At 48.4% G+C, this 21,655-nt stretch overlaps 1 protein-coding gene and 1 pseudogene across 1 annotated transcript; both read left to right on the forward strand.

The window, feature by feature from the left end:
* Window positions 1–12: 12 nt before the first annotated feature.
* Window positions 13–5,872, forward strand: LOC106994656 (olfactory receptor 10H3). The gene is made up of 3 exons (XM_015123194.3): window positions 13–144; window positions 708–816; window positions 4,773–5,872. The coding sequence occupies exons 2-3, from the start codon at window positions 795–797 to the stop codon at window positions 5,732–5,734; spliced, it is 984 nt and encodes a 327-aa protein (XP_014978680.3). The 5' UTR covers window positions 13–144; window positions 708–794; the 3' UTR covers window positions 5,735–5,872.
* An 11,413-nt stretch (window positions 5,873–17,285) lies between these two features.
* On the forward strand, window positions 17,286–20,057 carry LOC100430798 (uncharacterized; annotated as a pseudogene).
* The last annotated feature ends 1,598 nt before the right edge of the window (window positions 20,058–21,655 follow it).

The following is a 21,655-nucleotide window of genomic DNA, read 5'->3' on the forward strand; positions in this document are numbered from 1 at the left end:
GGGTGTACAGGATCCAGCTGACAGTGACACAGCATGAACTCTGGAATATTTCTGGCTAGAGATATCTGTGGTTTATGGCCGTGCTGACCTTAGCCATTAGCCTGACACTCTTTGGATTTAGGTGGTGACACTCTTTGGATTGAGGTGAATTTTAGAATGAGGGGCTTGTCCAAGATAGTGATACTCCTGCTTGGTCAATATTAGCATGCAATAGGTTCATTATTGCTCTTTTAAGTGTACTAATAACTAATATGTTAAATGATTTTCAATTTTCATTTCCAATATGGTAAAAAATTATAGTTCCAAACCACATAAACAAAAGCCCTTTAGAGTACTCAGTAGTTTTGGGGTGTAAAGGAATCCTGAGACATGTTTCTTTGTATTTGTTGTTATATTGTGTGCATTTGAAATTGTGCTTAGGAAGTCTTTCCTCATGCCTAGATTATGAAGTTATTATCCTACCCTTTATTCTATTAAATGTAAAAATAATGGCAAAGACTGCAATTACTTTTGCACCGACCTAATAGTTTGTGTTGCTATTGGGAATGTTCTTTTTCTCTGTATTCAACTTCTGTTTCTTGCATGCTTGTTACTGTTGTGATACTAGGAGGATCATCAGGATTTTTGCCAACTGACCTTGCCTTCTGCATCACTGGGCTCTGTTATTGTTCTAATAGATGGTGTCATCATTCTTTTATCTTTTCTAGGTAGATGATCTCGTCTCTTCCCTTCCAGTCCTTAGATACCTTGTTTCTTTTTCTTGCCTTATACCATCACTCACGACTTTCAGCTCCATGTTAAAGAACAGCAGAGATAGTGAGTATCCTTGGCTTTTCCTTGATCCTGAAGTAATGCATCAAAAAGTTTCTTCATTTAGTGTAGTATTTGCTAATTTTGTGCTATATATTCTGTATCTAGCTAAGAAAGTCTCCTTGAATTTTGTATTGTGAAGTGTTCTTTAAAAATCATAAATAGGAGTCGAGTTTAAGAAAAATATATTTATATCTTGATTGAAATAATCATTATTTTTTAAATAAATTCCTATGATAAATCATATGATAGGTTTTCTGATATTAGCCATCCTTGTCATTTATGAAATAAACTTATACCACTTTGTTATGGTAAACCATTTTTAATACACCACTAAATTTGACTAGGTTATGGTTTTATTCTGGAATTTAAAATCTGCATGGATAGATGAAGCAGGCCTGTAATTGTCTCTTTTTCTTCTTTTCTTTTTTTTTTTTTTTTTTTTTTGGAGATGGAGTTTCGCTCTTGCTGCCCAGGCTGGAGTGCAATGGCACAATCTCAGCTCACCACAACCTCCGCCTCCCAGGTTGAAGTGATTCTCATGCTTCAGCCTGCTGAGTAGCTGGGATTACAGGCATGTGCCACCACGCCTGGCTAATTGTGTTTTTTAGTACAGATGGGATTTCTCCATGTTGTTCAGGCTGGTCACTAACTCCCGACCTCAGGTGATCCACCCACCTTGACCTTCCAAAGTGCTGGGATTACAGGCGTGAGCCACCACACCTGGCTAATTGTCTCTTTTTTCAGAAAATATTCTTACCTGATTTTAGGCCAAGATTGCATTAACCTGATGAGATGTGCTGGTGAGATTTCTTAACACTTTTCTGCTTTTGAAGTGCATGTATAAGATACTAATCATTTCTTAACAGTTTAATAATAATTACTACACTTTAATAAAACCCACTGAGGCAAAGATTTTAGAGAGAGACAATCTTTGACTACCATTTCAATTTCTTTAAAGCTTATTTGAGCATACGAGGTCCCCATTTTTCTTGAACCAGTTTTAGAATCTTATATTTTTCTAATATTTGATCATTTCATCTTCAATGCAAATGTGTTATTTTTTAAAACTTTTTATTAATTTAAACATATCCATTGTCTCTGTAATTATTTACCATTTTTAATTTTGGGTTTTGTTATTGGCACCTTCTCCTTGTTTCCCTATATTTTCTCAATCTTTTCTAATGCTTGATTTTGGTTTTATTAAGCATGAACTTTTCTTGAGGAACTTTCTTGATAAATCTATTTAGTGCTGTATATTTCCCTCAAAGTACTATTTTAGGTTAAAATGTTGACACTCAATATTTGAATAATTACTTAATTCTAAAGATTTCTTAATTTTCATAATTTACTGTTGAACCCAAAGATTATTTAATTATGTAGTTAGCTTCCAAACATGTGAAATTTGAAAAGCTAATTCTTCTCTATTAATTTTTAATGTTAATGCATTATAATCTATATAACATTTATACTTTGGAATTAAATACATTTTTATATGTTAATGAAATGTCAGTTTTTATAAAAGTATGTGCTTGAAAAAATATTTATTCTCTGTTTGGTGAAGGGTCTAATATATAATAGCTAATGTCTGAATATTATTAATTGTATTGTAATTAATAATTAATAAATTACATTTCTGAGCTCTGTTAAACTTTCTAACTACAATATCTATCTATTAGTCATTGATTTAGTTATTTATGTCTATCTCACTGAAGTTGTATTATTTATTACTTAATATTCCAGGATATATAGTAATGTAGACTTATTATATTAATGCTGGTGGCTACAAAGTTCTTTTTATTTTTATTTTTATTTTTTTTTTTTTTGAGACAGAGTCTCGCTCTGTCTCCCGGGCTGGAGTGCAGTGGCCGGATCTCAGCTCACTGCAAGCTCCGCCTCCCAGGTTCATGCCATTCTCCTGCCTCAGCCTCCCCAGTAGCTGGGACTACAGGCGCCTGCCACCTCGCCCGGCTAGTTTTTTGTATTTTTTAGTAAAGACGGGGTTTCACCCTGTTAGCCAGGATGGTCTCGATCTCCTGACCTCGTGATCCGCCCATCTCGGCCTCCCAAAGTGCTGGGATTACAGGCTTGAGCCACCGCGCCTGGCCTACAATGTTCTTTTAAATGCTATAAATATTATTCTCTGTCCTTTAGTGTGTGTGGTTTAAACATTTTAGCATGCATCAAGAAACTAAACAATTTTCTTCATAACTGAAATAACCAGATTGCACTCTTAAAAAACAATTAGTTGGGCATGGTGGCTCATGCCTATAATCCCAGCACTTTGGGAGGATGAGATAAGAAGATCACTTGAGGTCAGGAGTTCGAGACTAGTTTGGGCAAGAATGTGAGGCCCTGTTTCTATGGGAAAAGAAAATTTAATTAGACAGGTGAGGTGACACACACCTGTAGTCCCAGCTATTTAGGAGGCTGAGGCAGAGGATTGCTTGAGCCCAGGAGTTCCAGGATGCAGTGAATCATGATCCTACTCTAACCTGGCGGACAGAGTAAGACCTGTCTCTAAATAATTAGTAATTAGATCAATAATAATGCTTTGATATTACTCATACCTAATCATTCATTCATACTATAATCAAAATGTTCTCTATTGCCTTAAAAATACTTACAGCTGGTTATGTAAATCAATATTCAACTAGTCCCCTATTTTGCATCCAGTTTGTTATGTCCTCGAATCTCTCCTTTGAATGAGGCTTTATCCATGAGGGCAGACAAATTGTTCTATGGAATTATCCACCTTACGAATTTTTCTGAAAGCTTCCTCACAGTGTCATTTAGCTTATTCCTCCATCTTCTGTGCAATGATTATTCTTTTTGACTAGTGGGCATCTTTTCAATCTGGTACCTGCAGGCTTTTAATATTATCCCATTACTTAGTGAAGGTTTCATTTCACACTGGTACAAGATGTCCAATGCTTTCTTCCATGTCCAGACCACAGATCTGCCATGTCTCAAGGAACTCTGGCTCCCTGGAGTAGCATATGGTATTAGAGACATTATGATCACTGTTTCCTTAAATTCCACCTTTTATTATTATTAAGATTGCAACCTGAGCTTTCATTTGGTGCATATTTGTCTGATATGTATGTATCCAGCCTTTTCTTTTCAAATTTTCTGTTCAATTTTTTTAGAATAGCAAATGTACCATTTGAAACATGATGGCATAAACAAGTACCAATAAAACAGTATTAAAATAAATGTGGCCGCGCGGTGGCTCAAGCCTGTAATCCCAGCACTTTGGGAGGCCGAGATGGGTGGATCACGAGGTCAGGAGATCGAGACCATCCTGGATAACACGGTGAAACCCCGTCTCTACTAAGAAATACAAAAAACTAGCCGAGCGAGGTGGCGGGCGCCTGTAGTCCCAGCTACTCGGGAGGCTGAGGCCGGAGAATGGCATGAACCCGGGAGGCGGAGCTTGCAGTGAGCTGAGATCCGGCCACTGCACTCCAGCCTGGGCTACAGAGCGAGACTCCTTCTCAAAAATAAATAAATAAATAAATAAATAAATAAATAAATGTAAATAGGTTAAATAAACAATTAAAAGACAAATATTCCCAGGGAAAAAAATTTAAACCTCAAGATCAAAATACATGTCTTCTAGAACTGGCACATTATCAATAGAATCTGACCTTGATCATCTATGCCTGTCTCTAATGGCTCCAAGTATTGAACCTTTTCTTTATGTTAGTCGGTGTTAATAGAAACCCAATTAGTATCCAAAATCTGACTTGATCATCTAATATATTGATCTCATTTGATCTTTGTCATATTGCTGAATGTTAAGAACTATTATTATTTATTCCATTTTACAGATGAGGAAAGTGAGACGCAGAAAATTCTGCCAGTTGTTGAATAGCATAGAGCTGCTGAGTTGCCATTTGGTCTGTGCTAGAGTCTATGTTTTAACCACTGTCACTTAATTTTGTTTCTGATCTCACCAGATGCAGTATCCATGCCTGGTCAGAACTACAGCACCATGTCTGAATTTATCCTCTTTGGCTTCTCAGCCTTCCCCCAGCAGCTACTGCCTGTCTTGTTCCTGCTGTACCTCCTGATGTTCCTGTTCACGTTGCTGGGCAACCTTCTCATCATGGCCACAATCTGGATTGAACACAGACTCCACACACCCATGTACCTCTTCTTGTGTGCCCTCTCCAACTCTGAGATTCTGTTCACTGTCGCCATCACCCCTCGCATGCTGGCTGATCTGCTCTCCACCCATCGTTCCATCACCTTTGTGTCTTGTGCCGGTCAGATGTTCTTCTCCTTCATGTTTGGCTTCACTCACTCCTTCCTTCTCATGGTCATGGGCTATGATCGCTACGTGGCCAGCTGCCACCCACTGCGTTACAATGTGCTCATGAGCCCCCGTGACTGTGCCCGTCTTGTGGCCTGGACCTGGGCTGGTGGCTCAGTCATGGGGATGATGGTGACAATGATAGTTTTCCACCTCACTTTCTGTGGGTCTAACGTGATCCACCATTTTGTCTGTCATGTGCTTTCCCTCTTGAAGTTGGCCTGTGGGAACAAGACATCATCTGTCATCATGGGTGTGATGCTGGTGTGTGTCACAGCCCTGATAGGCTGTTTATTCCTCATCATCCTCTCCTATGTCTTCATTATGGCTGCCATCTTGAGGATTCCCTCTGCTGAGGGCCGGCACAAGACTTTCTCCACATGTGTATCCCACCTCACTGTGGTGGTCATGCACTATAGTTTTGCCTCCCTTATCTACCTCAAGCCCAAGGGCCTCCATTCTATGTACAGTGATGCCTTGATGGCCACCACCTATACTGTCTTCACCCCCTTCCTTAGCCCAATCATTTTTAGCCTAAGGAACAAGGAGCTGAAGAATGCCATAAATAAAAACTTTTACAGAAAATTCTGTACTCTAAGCTCCTGAGCGCCAGTTTGGTGGTGATAAAATATAACCGAAGGGTTGAGGATAATAATGTATATTTCCATAGGGCTGTTGTAAGGGTTCAGGTATGTGAAAATATGTGTTTGATACATACTAGCTATTGTTTTCCCTTCCCTTTTTGCGTAGGCTTGTGTGATCATAATCTCTTGTTTATGAGCCACTGTGATTATCTTTATCCCATTATCTGTGCCTAGTAATGTATATTCTGTCCATGGACAGGTGGATGTGTCTGGGCACTTGTGAACATAGTTCTTCTTGAATGGACAGGCAAAAAAGATTTTATTTTCCCCTAGTGTAAGAAAAAGCAAGAATAACATGATAGTCATAAATGCCAGCCAGCACTGAGCTTTTTCTATGCATTGGCACTCTGTCCAGTGTTTTATAAATATTATCCTTTTAATTGGAAGAAATGTACAAAGGAAAATAAACTATTTGCCTCAGATAAACTGATCTCTTATTTAAAGTTCCTCACTGTCTTTGGGAGAGATATACCCTAAGTTTGCGTGTGGATATTAGTATGTTGAGTTGAGTGAAGGATGTCAGAATGCAATAGTGTAGAGAGGGCAAGGAGAGAGAGAGAGAGAGAGAGAGAGAGAGAGAGAGAGAGAGAGAGAGAGAGATACAGAGATAGAGACAGAGACAGAAGAAAGAAAGAGAGATACACAGACAGAAGGAAGAGCAAAAGACAGAGAGAGAGAGGGAGAGAGAGAAAGCAGGTGTCAAGTAAAAAGGGAGTTCTTTAAATTTTTTTATCTGTCCAGAAAATGTAATAACTAAGAATATGGGGCAAAATAGAAAAAAGGAGGTTGGAAATAGGGCTTTAATATGTCCAAATAATAGGGCTGTAATATATCCTAATAAGATAGCCACGTGTATCTTCCAAGCATTTTTGACACAGTTGCTCCGCAATCTCAATGGGTCATTCTAGGATATGTACTCCCTTGCCTCCAATGGATGCATCAGTTTTCTGGTTTTCTGATTCTGGCCATTGGTTCCACCAGCTGAGGAATGAATATTATTTTTACAGTGTGACTGCTCTTCTAATGCTACTCATAGTGTCCTCACCTGTGCTTCCTGCTGGTGCTGGAATGTGAAGGTCAACACTGAAAGAGATTTCATTCTAGAAAAGCAGAGATTATGGCCTTAAAAAGTCAAAGGGTGACATGGTTGGGAGAATTTTTATCCTGTTTATGCTATAAAATTCCTAACAAAAACACACTACCCTTTGCCTTATCCTGCATACTCTGGACAACACTTGCATGTGTGGTTATCATCAATGAAGCACCATGGCAACCAGTGACAGACCCTCTGGGAATATGGTCACAGATGATGAAGTGACATAGTTGATGATGGAAATGGCATTAAATGCGTCCTATGAAACTGCTACAGAAGCAGAACTTTCTATACAAATAAATCAAAATTTTTTCCAAGAGCCAAGGTGTTGTGAGTGTTAACCAATTTGTTACCTTTTTCTTCTACTTTCTTTTGACTAGTGTTGCTATGGTATATCTTTCTCCATCCATTTACTTTTCACTTTATATATGCCTTTATATTTACAGTGATTTTCTTGTTCAAAAAAAAAAAACACTTACATCTGAGTCTTATTTTTTTACCCACTCTGACAATCTCTGTATTTTATTTGATGTATTTTAATTAATAATTAATTAAATCATTTCTTACTATTTCTTACTATAGTCACTCTGTTATGCTAGCAACTACTAGGTCTTATTCATTCATTCCTACTATTTTTTAGTACCCATTAACCATTCCCACTCCCCACCGGAAGCCCCAACTACCCTTAACAGCCTCTGGTAACGATTCTTCTACTTTCTATCTTTGTGAGTTCAATTGTTTTAATTCTTAGCTTCCACAAATAAGTGAAAACATGCAAAGTTTGTCTTTCTGTGTCTGGCTTATTTTATTTAATATATTGTCCTCAAGTTCCATCCATGTGGTTACAAATGACAGAATCTCATTCTTTTTATCACTGAATAGTACTCCATCATGTATACATACCACATCTTCTTTATCCATTCAACTGTTGATGGACACTTTGATTGCTTCCAAATCTTGGCTATTGTGAATAGTCCTGGAATAAACATAGGATGGCAGGTATCTCTTTGATATACTGATATCTTTTCTTTGGGGTAGATACCTAGCAGTGGGATTACCAGATGGTATGGTAGCTGTATTCTTCGTTTTTTGAGGAATCTCCAAACTGTTCTCCATGGTGATGGTACTAACTTACATCCCCAACAACAGTGTACAGGGGTTTCCTTTTCTCCTCATCCTCACCAGCATGTGTTATTTCCTATCTTTTGGATAGAAGCCATTTTTAATGGGGTGAGATGATTTCTAATTGTAGTTTTGATTTTCATTTATCTGCTAAATCAATGATGTTCAGGATATTTTAATATGTTTATTTGCTTTTTCTGTGTCATCTTCTGACTAAATGACTGTTTGTATCTTTCGCCACTTTAAAAAATGTATTTTGTGTGTGTGTGTGTGTGTATGGTATGTGTATATATTTATGGGGCACTTGAGAAATTTGATACAGGAATGCAATAAATAATAATCATACCATGCAAAATGGGGTACCCACCCCCTCAAGTTTGTATCCTTTGCATTAAAATCAATCCTGTTACACTCTTTTAGTTATTTTAAAATGTACAATTAAATTATTATTGAATATAGTCACCCTGTTGTGCTATCAAACACCAAATGTTATTCATTCTAACTACTTTTTGTACTCATTAACCATCCCTCTTGCTTCCCCCAATCACCCATCACTACCCTTCCCAACCTCTGGCAACCTCATGAGTTCAACTATTTTGATTTTTAGATCCCACAAATATTTGAGAACATGTGATGTTTGCCTTTCTGTGCCTGGCTTGCCAAAACCAACGGGATACAGTGAGAGCAGCAATAAGAGGAATGTTTATAGCTCTCACTGTATCCCATAGGTTTTGGTATATTGGGATTCCATTATCATTTGCTTAATAAAATTTTTCAATTTCCTTCTCAGTTTCTTTGTGGACCAACTGGTCATTCTGGAGCATTTTGTTTAATTCCCATGTGTTTGTAGAGTTTCCAAATTTTCTCTTATTATTGCTTAGGCCACTGTGATCGGAGAAGATACTTGATTTTATTTCAGGTTTTTGAATGTTTTCAGACATGTTTTGTGATCAAGCATCTGGTGTTTCCTTGAGAATGATCTATGTGCTAAGGAAAAGAATGTATATTCTGCAGCCATTGGAGGAAATGTCCTGTAAATATCAGTTAGGTCCAAAAGACAATAACCTTCTTGTCTCCTTTTTGTCTTGGCATCTATATTGTATGATATAAATACAGCCACTCCTGTGCTTTTTAAACTTCTATTGACATGAAGTGTCTTTTTCTATCCCATCATTTTTGGACTATGTATGTTTTTACAGGTGAAATGTGCTTCTTGAAGGTAACAAATCATTGGGTCTTTTTTTTTTTTTTTGTAATCCACGGAGCCACTCTACGTCTTTTGATTGAAGAGTCTAGTTTATTTACATTCCATGCTATGGTTGATAAGTAAGGACTATCTTGGAAAGGCTTTATTTCTCCTTCATCTTCGAAGAACATTTTCACTGAATTTACTATTCTACGGTAAAAGATTCAGCACTTTAAATATGTTGTGTCTCTCTCTTCTGGCCTGTAAAGTTTCCACTGAAAAGTCCACTGGCCAGATGTGTTGAAGCTCTATTTTATGTTGTTTCTTTTCCCTTGCAGCTTTCAGGATCCTTTCTTCATCCTTAACCTTTTAGAGTTTGCTTATTAAATGCCTTGTGGTAGTCTACTTTGGGTTAAATGTGCTGGGTGTTCTGTTACCTTGTTGTACTTGGATATTGATATCTTTCTTTAGGTCTGGGAAGTTCTGTGTTATTACCCCTTTGAGTAAACATTCGACCTCGCTCTCTCTACCTTCTCTCTCTCTCTCCCTCTACCTTCTCTTTAAGATCAATAACTCTTAGATTTGCCCTTTTGAGGCTGTTTTCTAGATCCTGTAGGCATGCTTCATTTTTTAATTTTTTTGTGTGTGTCCTCTGGCTGTGCATTTTCAAACAGTCTTTCTTCAAGCTCACTAATTCTTTCTTGTCCTTGATCAATTCTTCTACTAAAAGACTCGTGTGGCCGGGTGCGGTGGCTCAAGCCTGTAATCCCAGCACTTTGGGAGGCCGAGATGGGCGGATCACGAGGTCAGGAGATCGAGACCATCCTGGCTAACACCGTGAAACCCCGTCTCTACTAAAAATACAAAAAACTAGCCGGGCGAGGTGGCGGGCGCCTGTAGTCCCAGCTACTCCGGAGGCTGAGGCAGGAGAATGGCGTAAACCCGGGAGGCGGAGCTTGCAGTGAGCTGAGATCCGGCCACTGCACTCCAGCCCGGGCTACAGAGCAAGACTCCGTCTCAAAAAAAAAAAAAAAAAAAAAAAAAAAAAAAAAAAAAAGACTCGTGTATTCTTCAGTGTGTCAATTGCATTTTTCAATGCCAGAATTTCTGCTTGATTCTTTTCAATTATTTCAGTCTCTTTGTTAAATTTATCTAATAGAAATGTGAATTCTTTTTCTGTGTTATCTTGAATTTCTTTGAGTTTTCTGAAAACAGCTATTTTGAATTCTCTGCTGAAAGGTCACGTATCTCTGTATCTCCAGGATTGGTGCCTGGTGACTTATTTCGTTCCTTTGGTGAGGTCACGTTTTCCTGGATGGTCTTGATGCTTCTGGATATTCATCTGTGTCTGGTCATTGAAGAGTTAGGTGTTTGTTGTAATCTTCTCAGTCTGGGTTTGTTTGTACCCATCTTTCTTAGGAAGGCTTCCAGATATTCAGAGACTTAGGTGTTGTAAAATATGCTGTATCTGCATTGGGGGCACCCCAAGCTCAATAACACTGTGGTTCTTGCAGACTCATAAAGGTACCACCTTGATGGTCTCGGATAACATTTGAAGGAATCCTCTGGATTACCAGACAGAGGATTTTTTCCCCTTACTTTCTCAGAAACAAACATAGCTGCTCTCTCTCTGTTCTAAGCCTCCAGGAGTTGGGGATGCACTGACATAAGCACCTCTGTGCTTGACCTGGTCAATGGGGATGTGTTCTGTGGGGACTATGTCAGCAGAGGCCTGGTTGTCAGGGTGTGGTCAGCTAATGCGGGGCCACTGAAAGATTTCCCAATGGGGCCTACTCAGTGGGGCCCTGGTCACTGGAGGCCTGGTTGTAAGGGGCACTGTTGGCAGTGACCTTGTCATTGAGCTCCTGGCCAGTTGGGACCAGTCAGCAGGGTTTGGGTCAGTGGGGCCTGGTCAGTGGGCCTGTGGTACTGCAGGCCTGGTCTGTGGGGCCATGTCATTGTGGCCTGGTCAGTGGGGCCCTGGCAGTGTGGGCCTGGTCATCAGAAGCCTAGTCAGTGGGGGCCTACGCACGGGGGTGTTGGTCAATGAGGGCGTAGTCATTGTGGTCAGCTTAATGGGATCCATTCAATGAGGGTCAGGTCATGGAAGATCTGGTCAGTGGAGTTTGGTTAGCAGGGGACTGTTCAGTGGAGATCGGACCAGTGGGGCCTGGTCAGCAGGGGGCCGGCAGTTCCTGGCGCCTGGTCAGTGGGGTCCAGCAGTTGGGGCCTGGTCAATTGTAGGGTCCAGCCCTACGGGGCTTAGCGGGTGTTCTCCCCGTGTGCGGAGACGAAAGATTGTTAAGAAATAAAGACACAAGACAAAGGGATAAAGAGAAAACAGCTGGGCCCAGGGGACCACTATCACCAAGACGCAGAGACCAGTAGTGGCCCCGAACGGCTGGGCACGCTGATATTTGGTGCATACAAAACAAGGGGGACAGGGTAAGGAGGGTGAGTCTTCTAAGTGATTGACAAGGTGAAGCGAGTCACGTGATCACAGGACGGGGACCCTTCCCTCTTAGGTAGCCAGAGCAGAGAGAGAGAAGGCAGCATACATGAGCGTTTTCTTCTACACACTTGTAAGAAAGATCAAAGACTTTAAGACTTTCACTGTTCCTTCTACCGCTGTCTACTACAAACTTCAAAGAGGAACCAGGAGTACGGGAGGAACATGAAACTGGACAAGGAGCGTGACCGCTGAAGCACAGCGCCACGGGGAGGGGTTTAGGCCTCCGGATGACTGCGGGCGGGCCTGGATAATATCCAGCCTCCCACAAGAAGCTGGTGGAGCAGAGTGTTCCCTGACTCCTCCAAGGAAAGGAGACTCCCTTTCCCGGTCTGCTAAGTAACGGGTGTCTTCCCAGACACTGGCATTACCACTTGACCAAGGAGCCCTCAAGCAGCCCTTATGCGGGCGTGACAGACGGCTCACCTCTTGCCTTCTAGGTCACTTCTCACAATGTCCCTTCAGCACCTGACCCTCTACCCACCGGTTATTCGTAGGTTATATTATTAATGCAACAGAGTAATATTAAAAACTAATGATTAATAATATTTATAATAATAATTGATAGGCCGGGTGCGGTGGCTCACGCCTGTAATCCCAGCACTTTGGGAAGCCGAGGCAGGCGGATCACGAGGTCAGGAGATCGAGACCATCCTGGCTAACACAGTGAAACCCCGTCTCTACTAAAAAAAAAATACAAAAAATTAGCCGGGCGTGGTGGCGCGCGCCTGTAGTCCCAGCTACTCGGAGGCTGAGGCAGGAGAATGGTGTGAACCTGGGAGGCGGAGCTTGCAGTGAGCCCAGATTGTGCCACTGCACTCCAGCCTGGGCGACAGAGCGAGACTCCGTCTCAAAAAATAATACTAATAATAATGATTGATAATTGTCCATGATTATCTGTATATCTAATTTGTATTATGACTATTCGTATTCTAACTATTTTCTTTGTTATATTGAAACAGTTTGTGCCTTCAGTCTCTTGCCTCAGCACCTGGTAATCCTCCGCCCAGTCGACAGGGGTCTGCAGCTGGGGCAAGGTCAATGGGGATCTGATCAGTGAGACCCAGTGAGATTTCACTGACTGACTAGGTCCCAATAGTTGGGGCCTGTTTGGCGGGGGTCTGGCAGTTGGGGCCTCGTTGGTGGGGATCTCATAGTTGGGGTCTGGCCCACGGCTGGTCCCATAGTTGGGGCCTGGTGAGCAGAGATCTGGCAGTTGCAGCCTCATCCATGGGGGTCTGGCAGTTGGGGCCTGGTCAGTGGGGTCTCACAGCTGGGGCCTGGTTGGAGGGGGTCCAGCAGTTGGGGCCCAGGGATATGACAGCTGGGGGCTATTTAGCAGGGATGCAGCAGTTGGGGCCTGGTCGGTGGGGTCTGGCGGTTGGGGCCTGGTCAGTGAGGATCAGATCAGTGTGGTCTAGTCAGTGAGGTCTGGGCGCTGGGCCCTTATTAGCGTGGGTCTCACAGTTGGGGCCTGGTCAGCAGGAGTCTACTAGTTGGGGCCTGGTTGGTGGAATCCGGCAGTTGGGACGTGGTTGGCGGGGGTCCAACAGTTGGGGCCTGGTCAAAGGGGATCCAGCAGTTGGAACCTGGTCAGCAGGGCTCCGGCAGTTGGGGCCTGGTCATTGGGGTCTGGCATTTGGGGCCTGGTCAGCGGGGGTCCAGAAGCTGGGGCCTAGTCAGTGAGGTGTGGAAGTTGGGGTCTGGTAAGTGGGAACCCAGCAGTTGGGGCCTAGACAGAGGGGATCCAGCAGTGGGGGGCTGGTGAGCAGGGGTCTCATAAGAAAAGGCCCGGTTAGCAAGGGTCTGGCAGTTGGGGCTCAGTCAGGAGGGGTCCAGGAGTTGAGGCCCAGTCAGTGGGGTCTGGCAGTTTGGGCTTGATGAGTGCAGTCCAGCAGTTGTTAGGGCCTGGTCAGTGGGGGTCCAGTAGTTGGGACCTGGTCAGTGGGGTCCACCATTTGGGGCCTGGTTGGCAGGGGTCCCATAGTTGGGGACTGGTCAGTAGGGGTCCAGCCTTTGGGGCCCAGTCAGTGGGGTTCAGCTTTTGGGGCCTGGCCAGCAGGGGTCCAGCAGTTGGGACCCAGTCAGTGGGGTCTGGCAGTTGGCGCCCGGTCAATGTAGTCCAGCAGTTGTTAGGGCCTGGTCAGTGGGGGTCTGATAGCTGGGGCCTGTTCAGCTGGGATCTGATTAGTGAGATTTATTTGGTAGGGTTCATCAGTTGGGGCCTAGTCAGTGAGGGCCTTGTCATTTTGTGGCCTTGTCATTGTGGCCTTTGTCAGTGGTGTCTGGTGAGCCAGGGCCTGGTCTGTGGGGCCCAGTCAGCAGGACCTGGTCAGTCCACAGCTGGTCAGTGGGACCTGGTCATTGTAGGGGTGGTCAGCTAGGACCTGTTCAGTGGGAGCTTAACCATTGGAGGCCTGGTCAGTAGGCCCTGGCCAGTGGGATCCTGGGTGATCTCAGGCCAGGGGTTTGTCCTTGAAGCCTCCTTGATTGCCTCCATCTGTGGGGTGGGGAGTGAGTCACAGCACCCCAGTGGGCTTCTGGGAGGAGGAGGTGAGAAGGTGCATTGGATCTAGCCCTGCCACACAGACCTGGCACTTTACGCACTACCCAAGTCACCCCGAGGGGGGAGCCTGCCTTCTGCCCTCGGCCCTATGCCCCTGCCCCATCTGCATCCCGAGGACCACCCAGCATGGAAAGGGCAGAGGCTGGGGAGCACCTGTGGGTGCTCTGATGCTGGCCACAGGCCCAGGGGTGACAATGACAGGGATCCAGGAGCACATGTGACTGGAGCAGCCAGGCCGAGCTGAAGGAGAGACACACGTGCACCCTCACATACACAGACAAACAGCACGCATACATGCTAACCACTCAGGGGGCGGAGGACGCTGACTCTGGGCCCTGCTGAGCCAGGCAGGGCCCCGTCTGATAGGAGCTGTGAACCCATGATGCTGTCGCTGTGCCAAGGGCCGCCAACCTACCTCCGTGCCATGGAGCAGTTGGAGACACAGTGGTGCTGTAAGTGGTTGTGCACCTAGAACTCTTTTCTGGGTGAGAGGCACATCTCAGCACCGCTGCTTGATCAGACTCAGGAAAGTGTGACCTGCTCTCTTCTCCCCTGCTGACTTGGGGACAGTCACAACCAGGTGGGTGGCAGCTACCCGAGGAGGGTCGTCCCTGAGCACTCACCGGGTGCCCGTTCTATGCTGACCATGTAGACAGTTGTCCCCTTCATCCTCACGGCAACTCCACGGGGGGTGGAGAGGTGCTATCCCCAAATGTACCCGCTGAACAGGTGAGATGCCAGAGGTCAGAGGGGCAGTAACTGGCTCAGAGACCCAGAAGTGGCCCTGGGCCATGCTCTCAGCCCTGCCCTGTGCTATGCTAAACTCAAGCCTTGACCTCTGTGACCTCCCTGTTCTGGACTGCACGTCTGCCTGGGGTTTCTGACCCCAGTGGGGCTGAGCCTCGCCCTGGAAGAGCCCTCATGACGGAGCCCCTGTGGGTGGGGTGGAGGGTGGTCCTCTGTCCAAGTCTGCGCTCTAAGGTAGGTCTGAGATCGCCGGGTCTGGGGCTCTTCCCCACGTGGCCTTTTCTCTCTCTGGTCCCCTAGAGGCCTCACCCTTTCTTTGCCCTGACTGTTCATGGGAGGGGTCCCTCTGGGGTTCTCCAGAACCAAGTCCCCAGAGTTCTCTCATTCTTTCTTGGTGACCCGGAAACACAAGGCCCCTTCCTGTAATGACAGCTGAGAATTGTGGGATCCACGATCCCTCCAGCTGAGGCATCTCCGTGAGCACATAGGCTGCTTTGGCCCAAACCAAGCACCCTCCTGTTTGGCTGGTATTACTCTTGACGCAGCTTCACTGACCAGAGGGAGTGGAGATGGGGGTGACATGGAGCAGTCACAAGGTGTCTTGTTCCCTATAGGAAAGTGGGCCTCTTGGTGGTCCCTGAGCGATCCGGGAGGGGGAGCATATGGAGCTCTCTGGTCCCTGACCCGAGTCTGCCTCCAGGTGCCCAGGATAGCACATCAGGGGCCCCTCACCCTCAGCAGGTGGATGCAGTTCATCCTGTGTGTGCCTGTCTCGGGGCGATTGGCGACAGCAGGCCCTTGTGTCCAGGTCCCCCTGTTCTCAAGTCCTCAGGAAGGAGTCCACCTCTGTTCAGGGGCAGAGACTCCAGAGACCCCAGCAGGCGTGGGGCCACTGGGTCTGGCCCCTTTTCACCCAGGGCAGTGGTGGCATGGGGCTCAGCCGGCCGGCAGGGTCTCAGAGCCCCCAGGAGCGGTCCGGGTGTTCTCTGAAGCGGTCAGGTGCAGCGTAGCCTTTGGGCGATGTTGTCTCGCAGGATGGACATGGAGGAAGACGCAGCTACTCTACTTGCGCAGGAGCAGCGGCATCATCGCCCAGCGTGAGCAGGTACAGGTCGGGCTGCTCCCTTGAGGGAGGCGGGGCCTCGTCTCTCCCACTGTGCCCTGGTAGGAGGGTCCTGGGCTCCCCTGGGAAGCAGGGCGGGAGCGGGTTGCCCATGCGTTTGCACCTCCACAGCCCTTCACCTCAACCCCCTCACTCTGGACCCCTCTGGGTCCCAGGGACGCTGACAGGGCCCAAGGATGTGGAAAGCTTACAAAGTTACCGATTGCCTCAGGATTATGCAGTGAGTCCTCTGTCCCTGCTGCCCGACCACCACCAAACTCACCTCAGGGGAGAAATTTTGTTTTTAGAAAAGTCTCTCGAGGCAGGACACATCTTCCCGGCTTGGTCCAGCCTCCTTCCCGGTGTAGGAACTCCAGCTGGCTACCCTGCCGGTGGTGGGCGGCAGGCCAGAGCTGCGAGGCTCATCTAGGGATCTTGGGGGAGCAGGTGGGGATGGAAACATTCTCAGCAGAACGGTCTCAAAGACAGTATGAGAGTAGAGGGCAACCTGAGGGTCTGGTCCTGTCCCCTTGGGCTCTGCCCCAGGGAGACCCACAGGTGTGGCCACAGGGCATGGGGGTGCCTGGCCCAGCCTGTGGGCAGTTGTCCAGCAGGTCTCTGAGGACTCAGGGGGCCCAACTGAGCCACCCTATGGGGAGGGGCGTGGGGGGCAGTGAGGGCTGTGGCCCTGGGAGGGCGGAGGGGAAGACGGGCAGGGTGTCAGCCAGGGCATGTCAGGGTGAGGCTAGGAATGAGCTTGCAGCTGAAGGCAACCTGCCTTGGTGCTGAGAGGGGGCCTGGGTCCTGGGAAGGGGAGCCCAGCCTGGAGCCTGCCCCTCAGGGGTCACAGGATAGAGAGAGGGAGGAGCCTGGGGGAGGCTGGGTGGGGACGATCCCACGGGAAGTGCCACTTCTGGGACGCACCTGAATGGAGCCAGCCTAGGATGGAGCTGATGGCCTGGGGTGAACAACACATGGTGGGGCCGGGGGTAGCGGCTCACCTGGGACTCCTTAGCAGAGGGGGCTCGGTCAGTCCCCAGGGCTCTGCATGGCCCTCCGGAGACCCTGGCTCCCCGCTGGATCCATCAGCACAAAGGCAGAGGGAGGATCAGGAAGGCCGAGTCGGGGCAGGCAGGACGGCGGGGGAACAGCCAGGGGCCTAGTGTGTGGCTGCCACAGTGGCTCAGAGGAGGGCAAGGACCGATGGATGGATGATAGCCCCGAGAGCCAGCTGAGGCTGGAGACGGGGCTGTGGGGCCATCCCGGCCGCCTGTGGAGCCCTCACTCACCCTCGTCACCTCTGGCATCTCCCCCACGGCACTTAGCAGCCCAGTGAGAGAGCGGTCGAGGCGGGCGTGTGGATGGATCCAGGGCCCTCGCTCAAGGGTTCTGACAAATGAGGGTGGAAGAAGGGCCAGGCTGTCCACAAAGACAGTCTCTGGGCTGGACAGGACGGGCAAAGTCAAGGAACAGGCAGAGTCTGCAGCCGGGGTGCAGGGAGAGGCAGGTGTACACTGGAAAGTCAGGCCCCACAAGAGCCCTTGCGGGCGTCAAGTGGGACAGGGCCCAGGTGCACCCTCCGTGCCCTGAGCAGGCCTCGGACCAGTGATGTGGTCACTCCTTCGGGAACTGCTGTTGGGGCCTGACCACCCACCCTGGGTCACACCCATCCCGCCTCAGGCCTGGACTTTCTCAGCTCCTGCAGAGGATGCTGCCTAGCCCAGGAGGGGCAGCCCCGTCGTGCAACCCAAGCCTCGCCCTCCACAAGCCCCAAGCAGCTCCCATTGGGTGGGCCCTACGTTCCCTCTTCTCCCAGGCCCCAACCCCTCCCAGGCACCAGCTGGCAGGGAAGCACCCGTCCTCCCTTCCCTGTGCGTCCCCTGGACTGAGACCTGGGGCGGGGGTGGGGGACACGGCTGGTTCTTCCCTGGGGCCCACGAGGGGAGGAGGAGGACAGCTCCCGGCCCGGCAGAGGTCCTCAGCTCTGCCTGGGTTGCCTTACAGTGAGACGTAGCTGCTACCCATCAGTGCCCTGGAAGTAAAGGTAAGAGCCTGACCCTGCCGTGTGAGAGGCTGGTCCAGGGACAGGGAGACTCGGTGGGTGGTCAGCAGCCCGTGGACCCAGGTGGTGATGAGTGGGAGTGACAGGCTGTCCCTGGGAGGGGTGGCAGTTCCTGCGGGACCTGACTTCAAGACTCTGTCCCCGTGGTGGTTTGACCAAACCCCAAACTGAGAACCACAGTCGTGGCTGAGCAGTCACTGCCCACTTGTGCCAAGACCCCACCTGGATGTTGGAACCCCACCAACGCCCGGGGTGCCTGTGGCCTGAGGACGGCATGTCCCAAGTCATGAGGCCAGGACACCGGGGCCCATTCAGTCAGAGGGTCTCAGTTCCCCAGGGCGGGCCCTTTCCTGGCTCCTTCCAGTTTGATCCTGTCGGGGCCCTGGAGCCCAGGACCCAGCATCCAAGGGGCATCCCGGCAGCTCCGCTAACTTCATCTTGTTTGACAGAGAAGACGTCAGGAGATGAGAGACAGAGAAAAATGGCTCCAGGTGCTTCTCGACTGGCAGTGATATAGGAGTGGCAAGGAGGTGACATGGGGAGGGAAGGGCCCCGTGACCACTTTCTACAGAGTCAGGGGGACGGGCTCCCATGACTGTGTCCTGGCACTGCCAGCCTCTCAGAGGATGGACACCACACTGGGACACCAGCTTTCCTGTTCTTCCCTGCAAACCTCATCTTGCCAGGAGAGAGTCTGATGCCAGGGCCTGGGTCAGTCCTAGCTCAGGGGTAGGGACACCCCCTGGTGACCCGAAGGAAGGAATAGGTCAAGATCAGAGTTCATGACCAGGCGTAGTAGCTCACGCCTGTAATCCCAGCACTTTGGGAGGCCAAGACGGGCGGATCCCCCGAGGTCAGGAGTTCAAGACCAGCCTGGCCAACATGGTGAAACCCCGTCTATACTAAAAATACAAAACTAAGCCGGCTGTGGTAGCAGGCTCCTGTAATCCCAGCTACTCAAAAGGCTGAGGTAGGAGACCCACTTAAACTCAGGAGGCGGAGGTTGCAGTGAGCCGAGATCGTGCCACCGCACTCCAGCCTGGGTGAAAAGTGAGACTTGATCTCAAAAAAATAAATAAATAAAAATAAAAAGATCAGAGTTCATGACCCTGAGTGCTTCTTCATTCTTTGAATCATGGGAGGAGAGACCCAGTCCTAGGTAGACCCCACCTCTCCCAAGGAACTGAGGAGCCAAAGGCTGGAGATATCCGGAATCCTCAGGGTCCTGTCCTCCCCAGGGTCACCCCATGTCTCACTGGAGCGTTCCTCTGTCCATAGCTGTCTGTCGGGGTCTACAAGGGAATCCGTCTGCAGATGTGGGGCCAAGTGTGGTCACTCTTGCTGAATGTCGAGAAAGTGAAGGCTGAGAACCTGGGAAAATGCCAGGTACTACACTTCCACACTCAGCCAGAGCCGGACAAACAGGCCAGGCCATGTCGGGAGCCCAGGCCTCCAGATGGAGGATCAGATGCACGTCCTGGGCACAGACGGTGACGCCGGCACCACAGGTGAGCTGGGCTCCAGCGACCCTCCTGGTGACCCTTTGGCTTGTTGGAAAACAGGCCAAAGAAGGAGCTTTCTGCAGAAGGAAGCCTGCCTTCCCACCTGCCTGCCTGCCTTCCTTCCTTTCTTCCTTCTTTCCTTCCTTCCTTTCTTCCTTCCTTCCTTCCAGAAGCATGGACTGTGGATGACAGCCGTGTGGGGCAGCGCGTCTTCAGTCTGTCTGGAGGCTGCTTCCTCCTCTTGACCCTGCCCTGCAGGTCATGAAGAACAAGGGCAAGAGGTCCCCTGGGAACTTCCACCAGATGTGGAGGTTGGAGGGTCCCTGGGAAGATGGGGTGATCCAGAGGCATGGGGGCTTCCCCAGAGCAGAGGCAGGAGTCACCCTGGAAGAGTGACAGACTGGCCAAGCGCTCTCCTGGCCCAGGAGGCATGCAGCACCGTGGACTCAGTGCCTCTTGGGCTCCAAGCCCTGTGCCTGGCTGGGACACATGGGGCCAGAATCCAGGCGGCTGCCAAGGAGATGGACAGCAGCAAACAAAATCATGCGGAATGGTGGAAAGTGCTCTGTGTGCCTCTGGGGACCAGGGTAGGGACCCACAAGAGGACGGCAGGATGAGGGGGCTCAGGAGCCTTCCCAAGCAACACTGGCAACACCGAGCACCGGGAGGATGTGGAGCCCCAGGGACCCTCGTCCCTGCCAGGTGGGAATGGGACAGGGCACAGCCACTTTGGAAGCCCGTTGGGCGGCTGCTCATGAAGCTCAGTGGACTCGTACCACACATCCCAGAAGAGTCTCGGAGATTGACCCCAGTGATTTGAAAACTGGCGTCCACGTAAAACCCGCGTGCCACGTTCACAGCTTGATTCATCATCACTCATAGCCGGAGGCCACCAAGAAAACCTTCGACGTGGGATTAGGGGAGGAAGGGGGCATCCGCCCTTCGAACAAAACACCACTCAGTGAGAAAAGGGAGCAAAACCCTGACGCCCGTAGCAATGTGGGTGAATCTTAGACGCATTTCGCTGAGGGAAAGAAGCCAGGCCTAACAGTCGACCACTGTAGGATTCCAACTCACGGGCCATTCTGGAAAAGGCTAAACCATAGGGATGGATAACAGATCAGGATGGCCAAGGGCTGATGGAGTGGGAGAGATCGGCTGCAGAGGGGACACCCTGGGGACTTGGAGGACGAAGGAGCTGCTCTGGGAGGTGCTGGAGTGGTGGGTGGGAGACTCGGCACCCTGGTTCAGAAACGTGGGACTGCGTATCCCAAAGACTGAGCTTTCACTCTGTGCTAAAAAGGGGAGAAAAATAATCAAGCAGAGTGATTGCACACCTGAGATATTTGCATTTCACTGAAAGAGGATTTGACCCAGAAATTTCCCAAAATAATCAGATGCCCTGAAAAGGTCACTGCTTATTCGGTGGATCATCTCAACCTTGAGTTGGATTTGTCATCGGGGCTTGTAGACAAAATGAAACAGCATCTGCCTGAAGCAAAACAATCTTTTCTCTCTTTCCTAAGCAGCAGGATTTCTTTCAGGTCCCGGTGGCATATTCTGCATCTAACCCCGTGAGTATTCCCAGGCAACGAGATTCCCGGGCCACACTCCCATATTCACAGGCATAGGCATCTCGGGTGGGGCGTGTCATTGTTTCTTTAAAATTCAGCATTTGCGGCCAGGCGTGGTGGCTCATGCCTGTAATCCCAGCACTTTGAGAGGCCAAGGCACGCAGATCACCTGAGGTCAGAATTTCGAGGCCAGCCTGGCCACCATGGTGAAACCCCATCTCTACTAAAAATCCAAAAATTAGCTGGGCGTAGTGGTGCGCACCTGTATTCCCAGCTACTCGGGAGGCTGAGGCAGGAGAATTGCTTGAACCCGGGAGGCAGAGATTGCAGTGAGCTGAGATCACACCACTGCAATCCAGCCTGGGCGACAGAGCAAGACTCTGTCTCAAAAAAAAAAAAAAATCAGCATTTGTGACCCAC

The sequence above is a fragment of the Macaca mulatta genome, chromosome 19 (assembly GCF_049350105.2).
Source record: "Macaca mulatta isolate MMU2019108-1 chromosome 19, T2T-MMU8v2.0, whole genome shotgun sequence".
Lineage (NCBI taxonomy): Eukaryota > Metazoa > Chordata > Mammalia > Primates > Cercopithecidae > Macaca > Macaca mulatta.